The sequence below is a fragment of the Panulirus ornatus genome, chromosome 21, assembly GCF_036320965.1.
Source record: "Panulirus ornatus isolate Po-2019 chromosome 21, ASM3632096v1, whole genome shotgun sequence".
Taxonomy (NCBI): Eukaryota; Metazoa; Arthropoda; class Malacostraca; order Decapoda; family Palinuridae; genus Panulirus; species Panulirus ornatus.
The window spans coordinates 5,078,034-5,102,413 of NC_092244.1; the positions used below are offsets into that span (position 1 = coordinate 5,078,034).

At 38.4% G+C, this 24,380-nt stretch overlaps 1 protein-coding gene across 1 annotated transcript; it reads right to left on the reverse strand.

Moving 5' to 3' along the window:
• Positions 1-22: 22 nt before the first annotated feature.
• Positions 23-24,135, reverse strand: deltaCOP (coatomer subunit delta). The gene is made up of 9 exons (XM_071675534.1): positions 24,004-24,135; positions 23,226-23,489; positions 21,592-21,804; positions 21,252-21,422; positions 19,875-20,056; positions 17,609-17,738; positions 16,187-16,370; positions 15,143-15,459; positions 23-1,623 (listed from the first exon to the last, which is right to left on the reverse strand). Exons 1-9 carry the CDS (start codon positions 24,004-24,006, stop codon positions 1,534-1,536), a joined length of 1,554 nt encoding a protein of 517 aa, XP_071531635.1. The 5' UTR covers positions 24,007-24,135; the 3' UTR covers positions 23-1,533.
• Between the last annotated feature and the right edge of the window lie 245 nt (positions 24,136-24,380).

The following is a 24,380-nucleotide window of genomic DNA, read 5'->3' on the forward strand; positions in this document are numbered from 1 at the left end:
TACATTACAATGAAACGAGTAAAATTTTCATAACTTTAATTCAGAATATATATATTGAAAACAATATTTAGATATGCCAAAAGTATTATTTTCTAATTAAGCTCATGAGGATTTTGTCATTGGCAAATGAATACTTTAACTATATACAAAGTTTACCCATACTCCTAACAATGGAACGCAACTTTGGAAATGTCAAGATATTACTATCAAATGAACAAACTATAGTTCACAATGTTCCTAATTCTGTGCATCTGATGGTACTGACTACCCATCTCTGTTTAAAGGGTGGGCTTTCAGGGTTATTTGGTTTGAAGAACTTTTACAAATTACATTTCAACGAACTGTCACTAAATCAGAATACGCTATGCAAAATGGGACAACCCATGCAATTCCTCAGCGTGTGAGGAATAATGTGAATTGGAATCAGCATGGGAAACTTTAATAACACTTTTTACTTTCGCCTTATCTTAAACATATTTATGTAACAAGCAAATTGTCACTACTTGTCACTTTCACACAAATTAGAGAAAGTGCATGGAATAGACTTAGATACATTAGTTCCACTAAAAAAAATTAATGGCTAATAGCTTGATCATATCTAAATACTGCCCAGTAAGTATTCACTATGAATGCACCTTCATTTACTTTCAAGCAGCCATCTTACTGACATTTCAGGAAAAAGAAGTCCTACAATCTACTTGGCTTCTCTAGAAAATTTTAAATATAAAAAGTCCTTAATAAATAAAACAATGTGGAAGCTGGTTACCAGTAACAAATATCTCAACCTTTCTGAAATCTATCAAGATTAAAAGTAAAACAGGGACAGAAAAGTAAATATTTTGCACATGACCATCAAAATTTACACAAAGAGATGCCATTCATGGTGTGAAAGATAATAGAAAGAAATCTGGAAAAGAAGAACTTAAATTTAGAGCTACATACTTTCATTAGGCATCCAACATATTTTTTTTTATTCAAAAAACACAACCCAACTCAAATTGTTTTATTCCATATTCATTCAGTAAACCATGAGATTTTATCGATTTACTTTCAAGCAGTCATCTTACCAATATCTCATGAATAAAATTTCCTACTTGACTTTACAAGAAAATTTTAAATATAATAAACAAAAAAAAATTATGTTGGAGCTGGTTACCAGTAACAAAAATGTCAACCACTTGGAGAAATAATACGAGCTAAAGTACAAGAGAGAGAAAAAAGTATTTGTTTTATACACACATTCCTCTGAAATTACTTAAAAAGTTGCCATTCATAAAGAGAAAGTTAAAAGGGAAATCTGAAGGGGACAAATAAAGGCACAAGTAATTCTTATACTAAACTTTCTATGACTTTACCAACCTAAGTTGTGAATATGTTCAGCATGTCCAAACTCATCAGAATTTGTTTGGTGACTTGGGATGATCTGTTTGATTTCAGATGACCATTTGTAAAGCAGCCTTTCTGGTAAGTAATTTGAAAAATGTAATGGAACTCCAACAACAATTGTGCACTCCAATCACGCCACAGGAGGTTCTAGTCAATCTCATAAACATTGGTTTTCAGTAACACCTCCTGGGAGAAAGCAACAGGTGCCCCATCTGAGGTGCTGACTACACCTAAGACCTGTAAGAGAAAATGCAAATGATCACTTAAATGCACAGTAAACAATATGGTAATTCAATGCATATAAATTCATCTCTGGTGATCTATCCATTGTTCCACATTCTGAGAAATTCAACAGATATTTCTTTATATTTGATCACTGTTTCCCATGTTATCGAGGCAGCACCAGGAAACTGATGAAGAAAGACAGATCTTCTCACATACACATGTACACATATATATGCATATATTCATTTATTCATTTTCATTTTGCTTTGTCGCTGTCTCCCGCGTTAGCGAGGTAGCGTAATGAAACAGACGAAAGAATGGCCCAACCCGCCCACATACACATGTATATACATACATGTCCACACACGCACAATATACATACCTATACATCTCAATGTACACATATATATACACACACAGACATATACATATATACACATGTACATAATTCATACTGTCTGCCTTTATTTGTTCCCATCGCCACCCCGCCACACATGGAATAACAACCCCCTCCCCCATCATGTGTGCGAGGTAGCGCTAGGAAAAACACCAAAGGCCCCATCCGTTCACACTCAGTCTCTAGCTGTCATGTAATAATGCACCGAAACCACAGCTCCCTTTCCACATCCAGGCCCCACACACTTTGCATGGTTTACCCCAGACGCTTCACATGCCCTGGTTCAATCCATTGACAGCACGTCGACCCCGGTACACCACATCGTTCCAATTCACTCTATTCCTTGCATGCCTTTCATCCTCCTACATGTTCAGGCCCCGATCACTCAAAATCTTTTTCACTCCATCTTTCCACCTCCAATTTGGTCTCCCACTTCTCCTCGTTCCCTCCATCTCTGACACATATATCCTCTTGGTCAATCTTTCCCCACTCATTCTCTCCATGTGACCAAACCATTTCAAAACACCCTCTTCTGCTCTCTCAACCACACTCTTTTTATTTCCACACATCACTCTCACCCTTACATTACTTACTCGATCAAACCACCTCACACCACATATTGTCCTCAAACATCTCATTTCCAGCACATCCACCCTCCTGTGCACAACTCTATCCATAGCCCACGCCTCGCAACCATACAACATTGTTGGAACCACTATTCCTTCAAACATACCCATTTTTGCTTTCCGAGATAATGTTCTCGACTTCCAAACATTCTTCAAGGCTCCCAGAATTTTCGCCCCCTCCCCCACCCTATGATTCACTTCCGCTTCCATGGTTCCATCCGCTGCCAGATCCACTCCCAGATATCTAAAACACTTCACTTCCTCCAGCTTTTCTCCATTCAAACCTACCTCCCAATTGACTTGACCCTCAACCCTACTGTACCTAATAACCTTGCTCTTATTCACATTTACTCTTAACTTTCTTCTTTCACACACATTTCCAAACTCAGTCACCAGCTTCTGCAGTTTCTCACATGAATCAGCCACCAACGCTGTATCATCAGCGAACAACAACTGACTCACTTCCCAAGCTCTCTCATCCACAACAGACTGCATACTTGCCCCTCTTTCCAAAACTCTTGCATTCACCTCCCTAACAACCCCATCCATAAACAAATTAAACAACCATGGAGACATCACACACCCCTGCCGCAAACCTACATTCACTGAGAACCAATCACTTTCCTCTCTTCCTACACGTACACATGCCTTACATCCTCGATAAAAACTTTTCACTGCTTCTAACAACTTGCCTCCCACACCATATATTCTTAATACCTTCCAAAGAGCATCTCTATCAACTCTATCATATGCCTTCTCCAGATCCATAAATTTTTTTTTTTTTTTTTTTTTTATACTTTGTCGCTGTCTCCCGCGTTTGCGAGGTAGCGCAAGGAAACAGACGAAAGAAATGGCCCAACCCCCCCCCATACACATGTACATACACACGTCCACACACGCAAATATACATACCTACACAGCTTTCCATGGTTTACCCCGGACGCTTCACATGCCTTGATTCAATCCACTGACAGCACGTCAACCCCTGTATACCACATCGCTCCAATTCACTCTATTCCTTGCCCTCCTTTCACCCTCCTGCATGTTCAGGCCCCGATCACACAAAATCCTTTTCACTCCATCTTTCCACCTCCAATTTGGTGTCCCTCTTCTCCTCGTTCCCTCCACCTCCGACACATATATCCTCTTGGTCAATCTTTCCTCACTCATTCTCTCCATGTGCCCAAACCATTTCAAAACACCTTCTTCTGCTCTCTCAACCACGCTCTTTTTATTTCCACACATCTCTCTTACCCTTACGTTACTTACTCGATCAAACCACCTCACACCACACATTGTCCTCAAACATCTCATTTCCAGCACATCCATCCTCCTGTGCACAACTCTATCCATATCCCACGCCTCGCAACCATACAACATTGTTGGAACTACTATTCCTTCAAACATACCCATTTTTGCTTTCCGGGATAATGTTCTCGACTTCCACACATTTTTCAAGGCTCCCAAAATTTTCGCCCCCTCCCCCACCCTATGATCCACTTCCGCTTCCATGGTTCCATCCGCTGACAGATCCACTCCCAGATATCTAAAACACTTCACTTCCTCCAGTTTTTCTCCATTCAAACTCACCTCCCAATTGACTTGATCCATAAATGCTACATACAAATCCATTTGCTTTTCTAAGTATTTCTCGCATACATTCTTCAAAGCAAACACCTGATCCACACATCCTCTACCACTTCTGAAACCACACTGCTCTTCCCCAATCTGATGCTCTGTATATCCCTTCACCCTCTCAATCAATACCCTCCCACATAATTTACCAGGAATACTCAACAAACTTATACCTCTGTAATTTGAACACTCACTCTTATCCCCTTTGCCTTTGTACAATGGCACTATGCAAGCATTCTGCCAATCCTCAGGCACCTCACCATGAATCATACATACATTAAATAACCTTACCAACCAGTCAACAATACAGTCACCCCCTTTTTCAATAAATTCCACTGCAATGCCATCTAGACCTGCTGCTTTGCCGGCTTTCATCTTCCGTAAAGCTTTTACTACCTCTTCTCTATTTACCATATGCATATATTATTTATTTATTTTATTTTACTTTGCTTTGTCGCTGTCTCCCGTGTTTGTGAGGTAGCGCAAGGAAACAGACGAAAGAAATGGCCCAACCCACCCCCTTACACAATGTATATACATACACGTCCACACACGCAAATATACATACCTATACATCTCAATGTACACATATATATACACACACAGACACATACATATATACCCATGCACACAATTCACACTGTCTGCATTTATTCATTCCTATCGCCACCTCGCCACACATGGAATACCATCCCCCTCCCCCCTCATGTGTGCGAGGTAGCACTAGGAAAAGACAACAAAGGCCCCATTCGTTCACACTCAGTCTCTAGCTGTCATGCAATAATGCCCGAAACCACAGCTCCCTTTCCACATCCAGGCCCCACACAACTTTCCATGGTTTACCCCAGACGCTTCACATGCCCTGATTCAATCCAATGACAGGACGTCAACCCCGGTATACCACATCCATCCAATGCACTCTATTCCTTGCCCTCCTTTCACCCTCCTGCATGTTCAAGCCCCAATCACACAAAATCTTTTTCACTCCATCTTTCCACCTCCAATTTGGTCTCCCACTTCTCCTCGTTCCCTCCACCTCCGACACATATATCCTCTTGGTCAATCTTTCCTCACTCATTCTCTCCATGTGCCCAAACCATTTCAAAACACCCTCTTCTGCTCTCTCAACCACACTCTTTTTATTTCCACACATCTCTCTTACCCTTACATTACTTACTCGGTCAAACCACCTCACACCACACATTGTCCTCAAACATCTCATTTCCAGCACATCCACCCTCCTGCACACAACTCTATCCATAGCCCACACCTCGCAACCATACAACATTGTTGGAACAACTATTCCTTCAAACATAGCCATTTTTGCTTTCCGAGATAATGTTCTCGACTTCCACATATTCTTCAAGGCTCCCAGGATTTTCGCCCCCTCCCCCGCCCTATGAGCGGGGGGGGCCAGAAATCCTACCCTCCTTGTATTTTTGACTTTCTAAAATGGGGAACAGAAGGAGTCACGCGGGGAGTGCTCATCCTCCTTGAAGGCTCAGATTGGGGTGTCAAAATGTGTGTGGATGTAACCAACATGTGAAAAAAGGAGAGATAGGTAGTATGTTTGAGGAAAGGAACCTGCATGTTTTGGCTCTGAGTGAAATGAAGCTCAAGGGTAAAGGGGAAGAGCGGTTTGGGAATGTCTTGGGAGTAAAGTCAGGGGTTAGTGAAAGGACAAGAGCAAGGGAAGGAGTAACAGTACTCCTGAAACAGGAGTTGTGGGGGTATGTGATAGAATGTAAGAAAGTAAATTCTCGATTAATATGGGTAAAACTGAAAGTTGATGGAGAGAGATGGGTGATTATTGGTGCATATGCACCTGGGCATGAGAAGAAAGATCATGAGAGGCAAGTGTTTTGGGAGCAGCTGAATGAGTGTGTTAGTGGTTTTGATGCACGAGACCGGGTTATAGTGATGGGTGATTTGAATGCAAAGGTGAGTAATGTGGCAGTTGAGGGAATAATTGGTATACATGGGGTGTTCAGTGTTGTAAATGGAAATGGTGAAGAGCTTGTAGATTTATGTGCTGAAAAAGGACTGGTGATTGGGAATACCTGGTTTAAAAAGCGAGATATACATAAATATACGTATGTAAGTAGGAGAGATGGCCAGAGAGCATTATTGGATTACGTGTTAATTGACAGGCGCGCGAAAGAGAGACTTTTGGATGTTAATGTGCTGAGAGGTGCAACTGAGGGATGTCTGATCATTATCTTGTGGAGGCTAAGGTGAAGATTTGTATGGGTTTTCAGAAAAGAAGAGTGAATGTTGGGGTGAAGAGGGTGGTGAGAGTAAGTGAGCCTGGGAAGGAGACTGTGAGGAAGTACCAGGAGAGACTGAGTACAGAATGGAAAAAGGTGAGAACAATGGAAGTAAGGGGAGTGGGGGAGGAATGGGATGTATTTAGGGAATCAGTGACGGATTGCGCAAAAGATGCTTGTGGCATGAGAAGAGTGGGAGGTGGGTTGATTAGAAAGGGTAGTGAGTGGTGGGATGAAGAAGTAAGATTATTAGTGAAAGAGAAGAGAGAGGCATTTGGACGATTTTTGCAGGGAAAAAATGCAATTGAGTGGGAGATGTATAAAAGAAAGAGACAGGAGGTCAAGAGAAAGGTGCAAGAGGTGAAAAAGAGGGCAAATGAGAGTTGGGGTGAGAGAGTATCATTAAATTTTAGGGAGAATAAAAAGATGTTCTGGAAGGAGGTAAATAAAGTGCGTAAGACAAGGGAGCAAATGGGAACTTCAGTGAAGGGCGCAAATGGGCAGGTGATAACAAGTAGTGGTGATGTGAGGAGATGGAGTGAGTATTTTGAAGGTTTGTTGAATGTGTTTGATGATAGAGTGGCAGATATAGGGTGTTTTGGTCGAGGTGGTGTGCAAAGTGAGAGGGTTAGGGAAAATGATTTGGTAAACAGAGAAGAGGTAGTAAAAGCTTTGCGGAAGATGAAAGCCGGCAAGGCAGCAGGTTTGGATGGTATTGCAGTGGAATTTATTAAAAAAGGGGGTGACTGTATTGTTGACTGGTTGGTAAGGTTATTCAATGTATGTATGACTCATGGTGAGGTGCCTGAGGATTGGCGGAATGCGTGCATAGTGCCATTGTACAAAGGCAAAGGGGATAAGAGTGAGTGCTCAAATTACAGAGGTATAAGTTTGTTGAGTATTCCTGGTAAATTATATGGGAGGGTATTGATTGAGAGGGTGAAGGCATGTACAGAACATCAGATTGGGGAAGAGCAGTGTGGTTTCAGAAGTGGTAGAAGATGTGTGGATCAGGTGTTTGCTTTGAAGAATGTATGTGAGACATACTTAGAAAAGCAAATGGATTTGTATGTAGCATTTATGGATCTGGAGAAGGCATATGATAGAGTGGATAGAGATGCTCTGTGGAAGGTATTAAGAATATATGATGTGGGAGGCAAGTTGTTAGAAGCAGTGAAAAGTTTTTATCGAGGATGTAAGGCATGTGTACGTGTAGGAAGAGAGGAAAGTGATTAGTTCTCAGTGAATGTAGGTTTGTGGCAGGGGTGTGTGATGTCTCCATGGTTGTTTAATTTGTTTATGGATGGGGTTGTGAGGGAGGTGAATGCAAGAGTTTTGGAAAGAGGGGCAAGTATGAAGTCTGTTGTGAATGAGAGAGCTTGGGAAGTGAGTCAGTTGTTGCTAGCTGTTGTTCGCTGGTGGCTGATTCATGTGAGAAACTGCAGAAGCTGGTGACTGAGTTTGGTAAAGTGTGTGATAGAAGAAAGTTAAGAGTAAATGTGAATAAGAGCAAGGTTATTAGGTACAGTGGGGTTGAGGGTCAAGTCAATTGGGAGGTAAGTTTGAATGGAGAAAAACTGGAGGAAGTAAAGTGTTTTAGATATCTGGGAGTGTATCTGGCAGCGGATGGAACCATGGAAGCGGAAGTGAATCATGCATATATATATATACATATAATATATATATGAATATATACATACATATAATAATTAAGTTTTAATGATAAAGTTACTGGTCTTGTTCAAGTAGTATTCACATCGTAAGTAGGAGGTTTCTTTTGTCTTACATTACTGAGTTATCATGGTAACAATAAAGCATCCAAAGGCAAAAAGATATAGGGATGCTGGCATAATGTCCAACATACATCATACATGTATTGGTGGGACATAACAAGAACACTCATAGTCCATAACACAAAACATGAGTATTTTTGATTATCTCAGGGATGACCCTGATGGGAAAAATCTGAACTTATCCATTCATCAAGAGATAACACATTTACCACAAAAAAGAAAATCAAACTGCTGGGGTCTAGAAAAACATAAGTGATGTACAGAATTTCAGATTCTTGCTATGGATGGAAGCAGACCAAACACACAGAGAAAGAAATCAATCAAGAGCATTCCATACCACAACTAGTTCTGAATAACGTATCTTCACTAAGCAATAATCAATGATTTGAAGCGAAGAATAAGTTCAAACACTTAACATCCCTCCTGTGATGTACCAGCTTACAGCAACCTTGATACCCAAAGCAGAAACAGTGTTAATGAATACAAACATTTCAGTGATGTACAATCAACATGTGCTTGACCATCACTAAACTCTGCATAAATTAAAAAAAATCATTCAATTTCTGTAGGTTCACTGAATCACTTACATTCACTTAATGCTTCTTTATCAACTTTACAATTTCTATGTCTATTCAAATTATAAATAAAAGGACCTCCTTTTCTACACATTTCAGGAACAGACAGCAGGGGCATATCTAGGGGAAATAGCACCTATGGCAAGCACTGAAATTGTGCCCCTGGCTTGATTCCAAAAGAAGGAACAGAGAAGGGGGCCAGGTGAGGATATTCCCTTAAAGGTCCAGTCCTCTGTTCTCAACGGTACCTCGCTAATGCGGGAAATGGCGAATAGTTTGAAAGAAAAGAAAGAAAATTATAAACTGTTGAAGAGTTAGGCCAAACTTATATTTACATAAACTCTTAAAGACTTAAAGACTTATTTGATCAAAATTGTAACATAGAAACGGTAATGCAACTGATAGTAGCAAAATATTACTATAGTTGAAAAGTTGGCGCATCTTTCAAAAAACAAACCTGTTGAGTGGCGCCCCCCTTCAAGTGGCACCCAGGTCACCTGCCATACCTCCCATACCCTAGAAATGCCACTGTAACTATTACCTTCAATTTTTGGTATTTTTCTCAGAAATAAGATTTCCTTTAAAAATTCATTTTAAGTAGTATTTTTCATGCTGAATACAAATCGGGTGTTAAAATAATGTTTAGTCCTCTTAATGACACCTAATCAAGCCGTTAAATGAAGTCAATTTTAAAATATTTATGTTTCTTCGCATCTTAGTGAGCATGTATCGGTAACTGAGAGCATTATGATATATTTTTCATGATTATTTCAAATATAAGCATTTTTGTCATAAAAATAGATTTCCTTTATAAACTCATTATAAGAAGCATTATCAAGCTGAATACATATCTGGTATTAAAATATCATTTTGTCATCTTTATGACATTCAATTAAGCTGTTAAATGAAGTCAATTTCAAAATATTTTCGGGTCCTTTGCATCGTATTTACCGGGTATGTATCGGTAACTGAGAGCATTATGATATATTTCAAGTATAGAAGTGTTTGAATATCTTATCTTTCAATTTTGGAACAAAAAGTTTTTTTTAGGTAAAAAATACCCTGATATTACCTTCAATTTTTGGCATTTTTGGCAGAAAAGTAGATTTCCTTTAAAAACTCATAATAAGGAGCATTTTTCATGCTGAATATAAATTTGGTGTTAAAAATATCATTTTGTTGTCTTTATGACATTCAATTAAGCTGTTAAATGAAGTCAATTTCAAAATATTTTCTGCTCCTTTGCATCGTATTTACCGGTTATGTATCGGTAACTGAGAGTATTATGACATATTTTCCATGATTATTTCAAGTATGGAAGTGTTTGAATATCTTATCTATAAATTTTGAAACAAAAAAGTTTTTTGAGGTAAAAAATACCTTCAATTTTTGGCATTTTTGTCAGAAAAATAGATTTCCTTTAAAAACTCACCATAGGAGCATTTTTCATGCTGAATATAAATCTGGTGTTAAAATATTAGTTTGTCGTCTTTATGACATTCAATTAAGCTGTTAAATGAAGTCTATTTCAAAATATTTTCTGCTCCTTTGCATCGTATTTACCGGGTATGTATTGGTAACTGAGAGCATTATGATATATTTTCCATGATTATTTCAAGTATGGAAGGGTTTGAATATCTTATCTTTAAATTTTGAAACAAAAAGTTTTTGAGGTAAAAAATACCCTGAACTAAATATAAATAACCTTCAATTTTTGGCTTTGTCAGAAAAACAATTTCCTTTAAAAACTCATTATAAGAAGTATTTTTCAAGCTGAATACAAATTTGGTGTTAGAATATCATTTAGTCATCTTTATGACATTCATTTAAGCTGCTAAATGAAGTGAATTTCAAAATATTTTCTGCTCCTTTCCATCGTATTTACTGGGTATGTATCGGTAACTGAGAGCATTACGATATATTTTCTATAATTATTTCAAGTACAGAAGTGTTTGAATATCCAATCTTTCAATTCTAAAACAAAAAGTTTTTTGAGGTAAAAAATTAACTGAACTATTTATCACCTTCAATTTTTAGCATTTTTCTCAGAAAAACAGATTTCCTTTTAAAAACTCATCATAACTATTTTTCATGCTGAATACAAATTGGTGTTACAATATCCTTAAGTCATCTTTATGACATTCATTTAAGCTGTTAAATGAAATCAATTTCAAAATATTTTCTGATCCTTCGCATCGTATTTACTGGGTATGTATTGGTAACTGAGAGCATTATGATATATTTTCCATTATTATTTCAAGTATAGAAGTGTCTGAATATCTTATCTTTCAATTTTGAAACAAAAAGTTATTTGATGTAAAAAATACCCTGGCATTTTTGTCAGAAAAATAGATTTCCTTTAAAAACTCATTATAACAAGTATTCATCATGCTGAATTGAAATCTGGTGTTAAAATATCATATAGTCATCTTTATGACATTCATTTAAGCTCCTAAATGAAGTCAATTTCAAAATATTTTTTGCTTTCCATCATATTTACTGGGTATGTATTGGTAACTGAGAGCATTATGATATATTTTCATGATTATTTCAAGTATAAAGTGTTTGAATATATTATCTTTCAATTTTGAAACAAAAATTTTTGTGGTAAAAAATACTCTTCAAAATTTGGCATTCTTGTAAGAAAAATATATTTCCTTTAAAAACTCATTGTATGAAGCATTTTTCACGCTGAATACAATTCTGGTGTTAAAATATTGTTTAGTCATCTTTATGACATTCAATTAAGCTGTTAAATGAATTAATTTTAAATATTTTCTGATCCTTTGCCTCATATTTACAAGGAATGTATCAGTAAATAAGAGCATTATGATATATTTCCATGGTTATTTCAAGAACAGAAGTGTTTGAATATGCTATCTTTCAATTTTAAGACAAAAAGTTTTTTGAGGTAAAAAATATCCTTTGGCAAAAAAATATTTTTGGCAGAAAAATAGATTTCCTTTAAAATCTAATCACGAGAAGTATTTTTTTATGGTGAATACAAATCTGGTGTTAAAATATCGTTTAGTCATCTTTATGACATTCATTTAAGATACTAAATGAAGTCAATTTTAAAATATCTTCTGTTCCTTTGCATCATATTTACTGGGTATGTATCGGTAACTGAGAGCATCATATTTTCCATGATTATTTCAAGTATAGAAATGTTAGCATATCTTATCTTTCAAATTTGAAAGAAAAAGTTTTTGGAGCTAAACAATACCCTGAACTATTAATAGCCTTCAGTATTTGGTATTTTCTCAAAAAAAAAAAAAAAAAAAAAAAGGGTTTCCTTTAAAAACTCATTATAGGAAGTATTTTTCATGCTGAATACAAATATGGTGTTAAAATAATGTTTAGTCCTCTTATATTTATATTTATTTTATTATACTTTGTCGCTGTCTCCCGCATTTGCGAGGTAGCGCAAGGAAACAGACGAAAGAAATGGCCCAACCCCCCCATACACATGTATATACATACGTCCACACACGCAAATATACATACCTACACAGCTTTCCATGGTTTACCCCAGACGCTTCACATGCCTTGATTCAATCCACTGACAGCACGTCAACCCCGGTATACCACATCGCTCCAATTCACTCTATTCCTTGCCCTCCTTTCACCCTCCTGCATGTTCAGGCCCCGATCACACAAAATCTTTTTCACTCCATCTTTCCACCTCCAATTTGGTCTCCCTCTTCTCCTCGTTCCCTCCACCTCCGACACATATATCCTCTTGGTCAATCTTTCCTCACTCATTCTCTCCAGGTGCCCAAACCACTTCAAAACACCCTCTTCTGCTCTCTCAACCACGCTCTTTTTATTTCCACACATCTCTCTTACCCTTACGTTACTCACTCGATCAAACCACCTCACACCACACATTGTCCTCAAACATCTCATTTCCAGCACATCCATCCTCCTGCGCACAACTCTATCCATAGCCCACGCCTCGCAACCATACAACATTGTTGGAACCACTATTCCTTCAAACATACCCATTTTTGCTTTCCGAGATAATGTTCTCGACTTCCACACATTCTTCAAGGCCCCCAGAATTTTCGCCCCCTCCCCCACCCTATGATCCACTTCCGCTTCCATGGTTCCATCCGCTGCCAGATACACTCCCAGATATCTAAAACACTTCACTTCCTCCAGTTTTTCTCCATTCAAACTCACCTCCCAATTGACTTGACCCTCAACCCTACTGTACCTAATAACCTTGCTCTTATTCACATTTACTCTTAACTTTCTTCTATCACACACTTTACCAAACTCAGTCACCAGCTTCTGCAGTTTCTCACATGAATCAGCCACCAGCGCTGTATCATCAGCGAACAACAACTGACTCACTTCCCAAGCTCTCTCATCCCCAACAGACTTCATACTTGCCCCTCTTTCCAAAACTCTTGCATTTACCTCCCTAACAACCCCATCCATAAACAAATTAAACAACCATGGAGACATCACACACCCCTGCCGCAAACCTACATTCACTGAGAACCAATCACTTTCCTCTCTTCCTACACGTACACATGCCTTACATCCTCGATAAAAACTTTTCACTGCTTCTAACAACTTTCCTCCCACACCATATATTCTTAATACCTTCCACAGAGCATCTCTATCAACTCTATCGTATGTCTTCTCCAGATCCATAAATGCTACATACAAATCCATTTGCTTTTCTAAGTATTTCTCACATACATTCTTCAAAGCAAACACCTGATCCACACATCCTCTACCACTTCTGAAACCACACTGCTCTTCCCCAATCTGATGTTCTGTACATGCCTTCACCCTCTCAATCAATACCCTCCCATATAATTTACCAGGAATACTCAACAAACTTATACCTCTGTAATTTGAGCACTCACTCTTATCCCCTTTGCCTTTGTACAATGGCACTATGCACGCATTCCGCCCATCCTCAGGCACCTCACCATGAGTCATACATAGATTAAATAACCTTACCAACCAGTCAACAATACAGTCACCCCCTTTTTTAATAAATTCCACTGCAATACCATCCAAACCTGCTGCCTTGCCGGCTTTCATCTTCGGCAAAGCTTTCACTACCTCTTCTCTGTTTACCTCTGTTTAGTCCTCTTAATGAGACTTTATTAAGCTGCTAAATGAAGTCAATTTTAAAATATTTCTGCCCCATTGCATCGTATTTAATGAGTATGTATCAAGTAAATGAGAGCATTATGATATATTGTCCTAGATTATTTCAAGCATAGAAGTGTTTGAATATCTCATCTTTCAGTTTTGAAAGAAAAAGTATTTTGAGCTAAAAAATACCCCTAACTATTCAGGAGTGTATCTAGGGGAAATAGCACCTATGGCAAGCAGTGACATTGTGCCCCTGGCTTGATTAAAAATGTACATGCAGTGGATGTATATAAAAATATATACAGTGTAATCATAAACTGTTGAAGAGTTTGGCTAAACTTAAATTCATATAAACTCTAAAAAATTTAAAGTTAAATACTTATTTGATCAAAATCGTAACGTCGGAGAAGCAGCAATGGAAATGATAGTAGGAAAATATTACTATAGGGGAAAAGTAGGCAAGTTTCTTTTTCATCTCACAAAACCAAACCATCAAAAATGTCAATCGGGTAGCATATGTCAAAAAACAAAACTGTTGAGTGGCGCCCACCCTTCAAGTGGCTCCCAGGGGACCTCCCCTACTAGCCATACCCTAGATACGCCATTGATAGACAGGCAAGCAAACTTATAAAGATATAAAGAGTGCAATACTGAAAAAGGGATCTTAAGCTGTTTTCTTGCCAAATACTTTATCACTTATTGTATCTTTAGCTGCCCATAAAAGCAATTTTGCAGATAAAGAGTGGCAACAGCACTATTTAAACCTCACACCACTTACAGTCTTAAAACATTTCATTCACAACACATCCATCTTCTGTATTTCTGCATTCAGAGCCCAAAAGCAGCACCCATACAAAACTGTTATGAGTACTATTGCATCAACCATACTAGTCCCTACCCTTTTACACAATGACCTCCTTTTCTACACATTTCTCAGTACAACCAGGACTTTGCGCCCACACCTACCCTTTAATTCACTTAAGCTCTCATAGATCCATCCACTTCTCGGAATCTCAAATACTTAACTTCCTTTAAGTTCTCTGCCTTCGAAATTCACACTCATGCCAACCTGTATCAAGGTAACTTAAATCATTACAAAATACACTGAGTAACCAACCTTAAGGTCACAATACAGCCGTGTAGAAGTGAAGTTGACACGCACTGGGAAGAAATTATCTGGAGCACCACGTGCTGTGAAGTCCATGGATGCAGTTGGAGCTGTCTTGTCAATGACTGGGATACGCCAAACTAGGGCACAATGACCCCGATCATACTCATGTTCACCCTCACATTCATTGACAATTGGTGGAGGTGCCCCTGGGGCTAAGGGAATGGTTATGGTGACTTCATTGAGCTGCATCTCACGGTTCTCTAAGTTGTACTCTATGTTGACATCACACCCTCCTGCACCATTCTCTTGAGGCCAACAGTTGACTAGAGAAAAAGCAAAGCAAATGAATAAAATAGCAATACATTCAGACTGACATCATATCAAAAAGGTATGTTCATTCAACTAGGCAACCACATACATGTAAACTTGGTGAGGCAGTAATTACTACGAATGGTAAAAATGACTGGCAGCTTAAACATGAAATACTGAAGAAAATCATAGAATTGTTCAGGAATATCTGCTGTCAAACAGAAACAGCAAACACAAAAGGCAAATAACATCAAAAACTTCCTTAATTTTTTGTACATTAATAGTACAGTAGCAAAGTTCAATTTTCTTTCTAAAAAGTTTTGGCTGCAAAAACTGATAACGGCAAGCAAGACAATTAATATACATATCCACAAACTTCTTGGAAAGAAACAAATCCATGAAAGCAACATCACAAAAAATGAGCAACACCTTACACAAGATTCCAAACAGACAGGAAGTATGTACAAATCATGGGCAAGTTGATAAAGATGTAGATGGGGTAGGACATCTAACAAAGTATTGTGTAATCACCTATTTGTACAATATGGGGAGAGAGAGAATCCCAAACTCATGATGCCCCACCTCTTGAACTTTCTTTACCATTAAGAAGGAGCTCTTTAAACAACTGTTTAGAACTGATATCTTGTTTCACTGCCTTAATACCATGCAAAGATGCAGACAAAATGGCTAAATATCAATCAGCTATTAATTTACCAAAAATAAAATCATATACCAACTTACTAGAGAGAGGAACATGACTGTCGTCTGATGTTTGGATGCGCCACTTGAGTACACCTACATCTGTGTTATGTGGGAATGGTTTATTTGAAATTTTCATTCCAATCTGTCCACAAGAGCGCCATAGGTCTCTGTCTACATTTGGGTGTGTCTGCACCTGAACTGGTCTACTGTCAGTGTTATCAACCTGAAAAAGAAAAAGAAAAATCAAAGGATGAAAATCCTTTCTATCTTGAAAGAAATAACCAATGAACATTAGAGAAATCACACGCTAACTGGGAGTCAAAACACTACTTTACCCCTAGAACGGGGCAAACTGACCTTGATTTCACCCTCTTTGATCCCGATAACATTACATGAGGCTAGTAAATTCTTGTTCATGTGCAGCCAAAAACCATACATCACCCTACCCAGACTTAGTGTGTCACTGATCAGAGGTGCAGGCATCACCTTCCCACTTTCTAACCTCATCAGTCACTACCTACTGGAGTTTGTGCTTTAGGGCTGTTGTTGAAATGACTCAAGAAATGGCTTTGCAAAAAGAAAGGGAATGGGAAAATACATGGATGTTCAAAAATCTTTGCCTCCCACACCTGCAAAGAAATGGTTTTTCATATTCTAAAACCCACATATCTAACATCTAGACTGAGCCCTACAAAAATTAGAGAGCATAACCATAAAAATCAGAGAGCATACCCAAGTGAAAGTGAGACTTTACCCTTGAGACATTTGGCCTCTGATCTGAAAGGAAGAGATTGATAATTATGCAAGAAAAAGTGGCAGGAGGTCAAGAGGAAGGGGCAGAAGCTAAAAAAGGGAGGGGAGCCTAAGGTCCATAGTGCAATGAGGAGTGTGCAAAGAGATGTCAATACACTGTCTATAAGAAAAAAGGTAGCTATGTTTGATGATACAGTGATTCCAACAGAGTTGTATGGATAAGAAGCATGGTTCCTAGAGAAGACAGCATGGATACAGGTGGATTGGTTGAAAATAAAATGTCTGTGGACAAAATGTGGTGAAAGGATGGTTGATTCAGTAAGAATGGCAGGGTATGAGAGAGGTGTAGTGGTAACAGTATTATGAGAGAGGTGAAGAGTGCATGCTGAAATGTTTTGAATATAGGGAAAGGCTGAATATGAAGGTAAACATGTCAGAAGAAAGGGGACATAGGAGAAGATGAAAGAGGCTTTGAGTGATCAGAGCTTGAATATGCATGTGGCTGTGAGTCGTGCATGGGGTGGAGTAAATTGGAGAGACTGAAAGCAGAGGGAGCAGCATGCTGTCAATGGGTTGAATGAGGGCATATGTAGAGGTCAGGCTTTATTTTTTTCAAAAGGGTTAATTGATAATAACTTACTCAAACTGGGAAAAACAAAGTACAACCCTGAATACAATATATATTTCAACCTTATGGAATAGCCCTACCTGAACCTTGATGAAGCCATGGTCTGGATCTGAGATACGTAGCTTTAGGATACCCTGCACTTCCATGTTCTGTAAACCTCCATCCCTACCTGCACGCACAACTACATCTTCTGCCATAACAATGTGTACTCTGCAATACCAATAAATATCATTTCAGAAGTCAGTATGCACCAATTAATATATTTCTTTTTTTTTTATACATATTCGCCATTTCTTGCATTATCAAGGTAGCATTAAGAACAGAGGACTGAGCCTAAGAGGGAAAATCCTCACTTAGCCCCCATCTCTGTTCCTTCTTAAATAAAAAACTGGATGAGAGGATTTCCAGCCCCTCACTCCCTCCCCCTATGACACGCAGGGAGTACATGGGATGTATTCTTTTTCCCCTATGCCCAGGGATTAAGTATAACAAATAAAAATACATATTTTTCTTTATTCATTATACTTAATCGCCATCTCCCTTATGGATGGGGTTGTTATTGAGGTGAATGCAAGAGTTTTGGAGAGAGGGGCAAGTATGCAGTCTGTTGTAGATGAGAGGGCTTGGAAAGTGAGTCAGTTGTTGTTTGCTGATGATACAGTGCTGGTGGCTGATTTGGGTGAGAAACTGCAGAAGCTGGTGACTGAGTTTGGTAAAGTGTGAAAAACGAAAGCTGAGAGTAAATGTGAATAAAAGCAAGGTTATTAGGTACAGTTGGGTTGAGGGACAAGTCAATTGGGAGGTAAGTTTGAATGGAGAAAATCTGGAGGAAGAGAAGTGTTTTAGATATCTGGGAGTGGATTTGGCAGCAGATGGAACCATGGAAACGGAAGTGAGTCACAGGGTGGGGGAGGGGACCACAGTGCTGGGAGTGTTGAAGAATGTGTGGAAGGCGAGGACATTATCTCGGAAAGCAAAAATGGGTATGTTTGAAGGAATAGTGGTTCCAACAATGTTATATGGTTGCAAGGCATGGGCTATGGATAGGGTTGTGCAGAGGAGGGTGGATGTGTTGGAAATGAGATGTTTAAGGAAAATATGTGGTGTGAGGTTGTTTGATCAAGTAAGTAATGAAAGGGTAAGAGAGATGTGTGGTAATAAAAAGTGTGTGGTTGAGAGAGTAGAAGAGGGTGTATTGAAATGGTTTGGTCACATGGAGAGAATGAGTGAGGAAAGATTGACAAAGAAGATATATGTGTCAGAGTTGGAGGGAACAAGAAGTGGGAGACCAAATTGGAGGTGGAAGGATGGAGTGAAAAAGATTCTGAGCGATTGGGGCCTGAACATGCAGGAGGGTGAAAGGCATGCAAGGAACAGAGTGAATTGGAACGATGTGGTATACTGGGGTCGACATACTGTTAATGGACTGAACTAGGGCATGTGAAGTGTCAGGGGTAAACCATGGAATATTTTGTGGGGCCTGGTTGCGGAAAGGGAGCTGAGGTTTCGGTGCATTATACATGACAGCTAGAGAATGAGTGTGAATGGTTGTGGCCTTTGTTGTCTTTTTCTAGCACTACCTCGCGTGCATGCGGGGGGGAGGGGGTTGTCATTTCATGTGGGGCAGGGTGGCAACAGGAATGAATAAAGGCAGCAAATATGAATTATGTACATGTGTATATATGTATATGTCTGTGTATGTATATATATATATATGTATACGCTGAAATGTATGGGCATGTATATATGCGTGTGTGGAAGTGTATGTATATACATGTGTATGTGGGTTGGTTGGGCCATTCTTTCGTCTGTTTCCCTGCGCTAACGCAGGAGACAGCGACAAAGTATAATAAAACATATATTAAATATGTGTATATGAGTGGATGGGCCATTCTTTGTTTTTTGGTGATACCTCGCTGATGCAGGAAACAGTGAATAAGTATAATAAACAATAAAAATGAAGAGATTTCTACCTTTAAGGACAACAGCCAACTTGGATGGCGGTCCCAATCACTAAAAATAATTCTAAAAAGATCCCTCCAAAGGGCCATCTCTCCCAAGTCTGGTTCAAACTGACTTAACAATTTCAGAGGAGCTTTTTATGTTAACTTCAGACAAAATTAGCCTTGGCAAAACAAAACATTTCTCAAATAGGTCAACCATTTCGATTAAGTAGCTCCAATACAAATTTGAGCATATTCTACCTTGAAACAAAGAAATGTGCATTTCGTACCAGCATCCATATTTGATGGTGACTGCAGTTACAAGGCAAGTTTGGAAAGCCCTTCCCCTTAAAACAATTCTTGTGTCACAATTATAATATCAATAAGTTAAAAAGAAACTCACGCCTCCACATCCACTTGTGGGGTGATGATTGGAGCCATCTTGGAGACAGATTCTGTGGAGGACACAACACGCTCTCCTTCAGATTTAAGTTGATCCACAAAAGAGTCCACATCCTTAGCTTTGCTGCCTAATTTCATGGCTCGGTTGGGTCCAGCTGGCTTTATGGTGGGTGGTCTTGTCTCCTATGGCCAGAAAACTTAGCAATCAGTAAAAACGTGAAAGATACTCTACGATACACAATTACAATTTACATGTCAACAGATTTGGTTATTTCTTAGTCAAAGAAAATAAATTTTTGTGAAAAGATTTAATCCTATATTGTGACAATATAAAAGAAAAATGTACCCAGTCTTGTTCAATCACAGCAGCTGAATCCCAACAGAAAACACCCAGCTTCTTAAGCAAAATATCCTCTACTCCCCAATAAAAATCTTTAATGAACTAGTCGTGTATCTTATATTTTTTCCCATTCTTGCACATAAGAATACACATACAATTATGCATACACAAACTTGGATAAGGATTAAGAATTATCCAGCAATCTGTTCACATACTACATTAAGCTTAGACTAGAATATGCTTCTGAAGTTTTACATTATACTTTAGTAAATGATAAGAATCATCAAATGATGACTTGTAGACCAAGTGGCAGGAATCATAATATGAGCACTGCATTTCACAAGCTTGTTTAAATCCCTAATCAATAATTCAATATCTATGCACAAGTGACTCTGTGAGTCTGAGTCAAATTCTGACCTCCAAATAGAATGTCTATTTCATGCACTGCTTTTCTGATATTCATTTCCACTGCTCTTATTTTTACCTATCTGAACCAAGGAAACTAAAGGTCTACCTCACAGAACTGAGCATGCCTGAGAGGCTGGAGCTTGGGTCCCGAGTTCTGCAAAATCAGCTCCCACAAAATATATATTACCTTATAAGTTTGAGAAAATATTAAAAGCTGTTTTTGCCAATACAGCACATGCAATTAAAGTCACTCTTTTTTAAAATGATACTTAATAGAAACTTACCAAATACATTACAGAAAAAGCTACATATATGTGAAAATGCATCTTGTAATGCCACTGTGAACTTCAGTGTAACAATATATAGTGGGATGAGTTCCTGCCACTTCTGACTGCTCACAGTAATGTATCTGTATGATAAGCTATGGTCCTTGACACTTAAAACCTGTGGGCTGATTGATCAATCCAGGAACTTTGCATGGCTGACGTGACAGTACTTCCTGTAGTAAGCTTTTAGATGCCCTGTCATGGGTCAGGAACAACATGCAATCTTACCCACAGGCTAGTCTCATCATTCATTTGAAAATCAGCTAACTACAGCTGGCTTATAAACTTTGTTAACCAGGCATACCTGTGTGCAAGCTGTGATGGTCTCAGTAGGTGGTGTGAAGTTACTTCCTGAATTGCCTCCAAAACCTCCAGACACACCAAAACCTCCACTGCTGCCACCAGAGTAACCTTGAGTCTTACTCCCTCGCTTCATTTCTTCAACTCGTTTGCGCTGAAGCTCCTTGGCTTTCTCCTGTAGGAAGAAATAAAAACATACGATATGTACCATTCTCATCATATCTCTTAAACAACCAATAGTTTTACTACAGCTTATAGTCAAGAAGAAATTACACAGTAAAAAGCAGTAAGAACTGTAAACTCTTAAGAAAAAACAACCAAACTTGAGTCACTTTTCATCCTACCTTCATTTTTGTGCGCGCCTCTCTCTCCTGAGTCTCACGAACAGCTCGGTAAACCTTTTCTTCATGTGAATCCATTTCTACAAATGTGCGAATCTGAGCTAAGTTGACAGACTCCCGATAACCTAAGGCCACAATCTCATCAAATGCAAAGATGAGATCAAAAGCTTTGTCAAGTACTTCACTCTCTTCCATACTACGACAGTATTCTGGGATCTGAAAATAAATATTTGAAGAACTGTATTCTAACAATCTAAAATGCTAAAGATTACAAGCAAAGCTGTATGAGGACTGATATCCAAACAGGCCAATCAAAGTTTTTCTCATCTTAAAATTGAAGCACCTGCATGATGGTCCATTCAAATAATAACTTGAGAAATAGCAGCTGCCACTTGATTCAATAATGCATACAAGTGGAACTAAAACAAAAATTAGTATACAAATAAATAGTTTCTATAAAACACATTCTTGAAGTTAATGCTGTCAATATGCTATATGCCTTTACACATCATTATAGAGGCTGTGACCAGACTTTAAATCATCAGTCAATGAACAAAACACATCAGTTGACAAAAGGCAACGTTGAGTGTTTATCTAAGTATCTACATCAAATACCAAGAGAAATGTTATGTGCCAAAACCAATATTTTCTAACCTATCTATCTACATCTCCAATGCCCATTCCCCTTGGGAACTCCTTGGAGGAGGTGGCCATGGCATATGACCATTCATAACTGTTGAATTCTAGTGCTACTTCTCAGCCTTTAGTGCTTCACCCTTAATAGACTACAGGCAGAGGGCAACTCCAGTGCAGTGTTTTCTAAGGCTCCTATCTAATGTCCCTACTGACTACTTCTACCTAACGCTTCTAGTGAATGTTCCAGCCTAACATTTCAAAACTATTCCACGTAAGTGATGCAATAAGTGAAGCTTTTACAACTATCATCTAACAAATACTGTACTGGTTCAGGGTAATCATTTTCTTTACTTACTTAATACCGATCAGGGCTTACTAAATATATACTTCAGGTAGAATACTGAAAATTCATGATCTTTGGCACCAAGGAATGTTTAGAGTTCAGAACTGTATAGATTTTTTAAATAAATGACCCAACAATTATGGTCTGAATATATTGCAACCTTAAACAGTGTTTTTATACATGTAATGAATGTTTACATGTTCTAATTTTGTAAATGCATAAAAATATTCAATCAACACTTACTGGGATAATTTGGTGGAAACTTATGATCCAAATTGTAGTAATTACGGATGCATTGAACTACAGGTGACAGAAGTTTGCAGATTTAAGAAATAAATACTTTTAATATAGTACCTGTACTTCCCATATCTATTGCCTTTGCATACCTCCCAAACTGCACTCTTGCCAGCAGCAATACTTAAAGCATGTTTCTGGATGACTAATATCAGATTAAAATCTATAAACAATGGGCAGATCTTTAGGTATCAACTGTACTTTAACAAAAAACTTTATACTGGTGTGATTTACCATGATCACTCATCTTTACAAGGATTTAATATTAATACTTCAGTACAAAATTTTATATAAACGTGAACTGCAATTTACAGTCTCACTGTTTATTGGCCAAAAACTACTTATCATTAACAACGTAACTCACCACACGGGAGAAAAGTCGCAGAGTTTCCAGATCTTCAAGAATATTTGATGCACGTGTTGTAATAAGCAACATGTAGAGCCGGTCCAAGGGTTGGTAGACATAACGAACAGACTCAGTCTCCACAAAGGTGTGCTGACGTCCACCAGTCATTAACTTTGGGAAAGCAGCAAGGAGGCCCTCAATGCGCGACTTTGTCATCTCAACAAACTGCCGTGACACCAGAGCCTTGCCACTCCTAGTACACACTGCTGCAGCCAGTAACACCTTGTGGAAACCATTACCAACTTCGTTATTCAAGGTACTGCTAAATACATATGGAAAAACATGAATACTATATACTCATGCATTTCATGTGCATTCTCGTACAATACACTGTAATGAAATAACAAGCATAAAATAAGGCACAAAAGTACAGATATCGCCCTTATAAAGATATCACTAGTGCATGGATGAAAGCAGAGGCTGTGAAGTGAGCCAAAATAGGCGTTACAGTAAGTACAGTCGAGGGCTGGAGTACACCTTCACTGATACACTCATGAAAAGTCTAATACAATCATTCACCAAGGCCTAATATGTCACAAAACAAATCATGGTAACAACGATTGAGTCTAAGCAAATCAACGGACATAATTTACGTAGTAAATGATGATGTAAATTTCTACCTAGGTGACAGATGAGCCAGCTGATCCAAACATCCCACCGGCTGAAAAACCTTTATAACTATCATAATATTAGTACATTTCATCATGCTAGGATCCGAGCCTCTCGTACAACTTACCATTATTCAAGGTTCTTGTCCTTGGCTCCTTTGCAGATGAAAAAATTTTAAGTAATTCCCCAAACAACTTGTGTGGCCGTGTATTTGGTCCCGAGAAGGCTGGACCACTCCGATTTACATCAACAAGCTGACGTGTCCAACACATTTTCCCATATATATTACCTTAATTACCTTTCATAATCATCTGTAATGGCAAAAATATTATAACCACTAATTCAGCTTTGTATTGGAAGCTGTATAATTGAAATGGAGTAAGAATAAATGAATTGCGAAAGATGATATTTCCCTAGAAATATCCGATTTTACTTCAGCTGTCATGTCAATGTGTCCGAAATGGCTCATGTTGTCGTGGGCTAGACTATCATGTAGACTTTTCA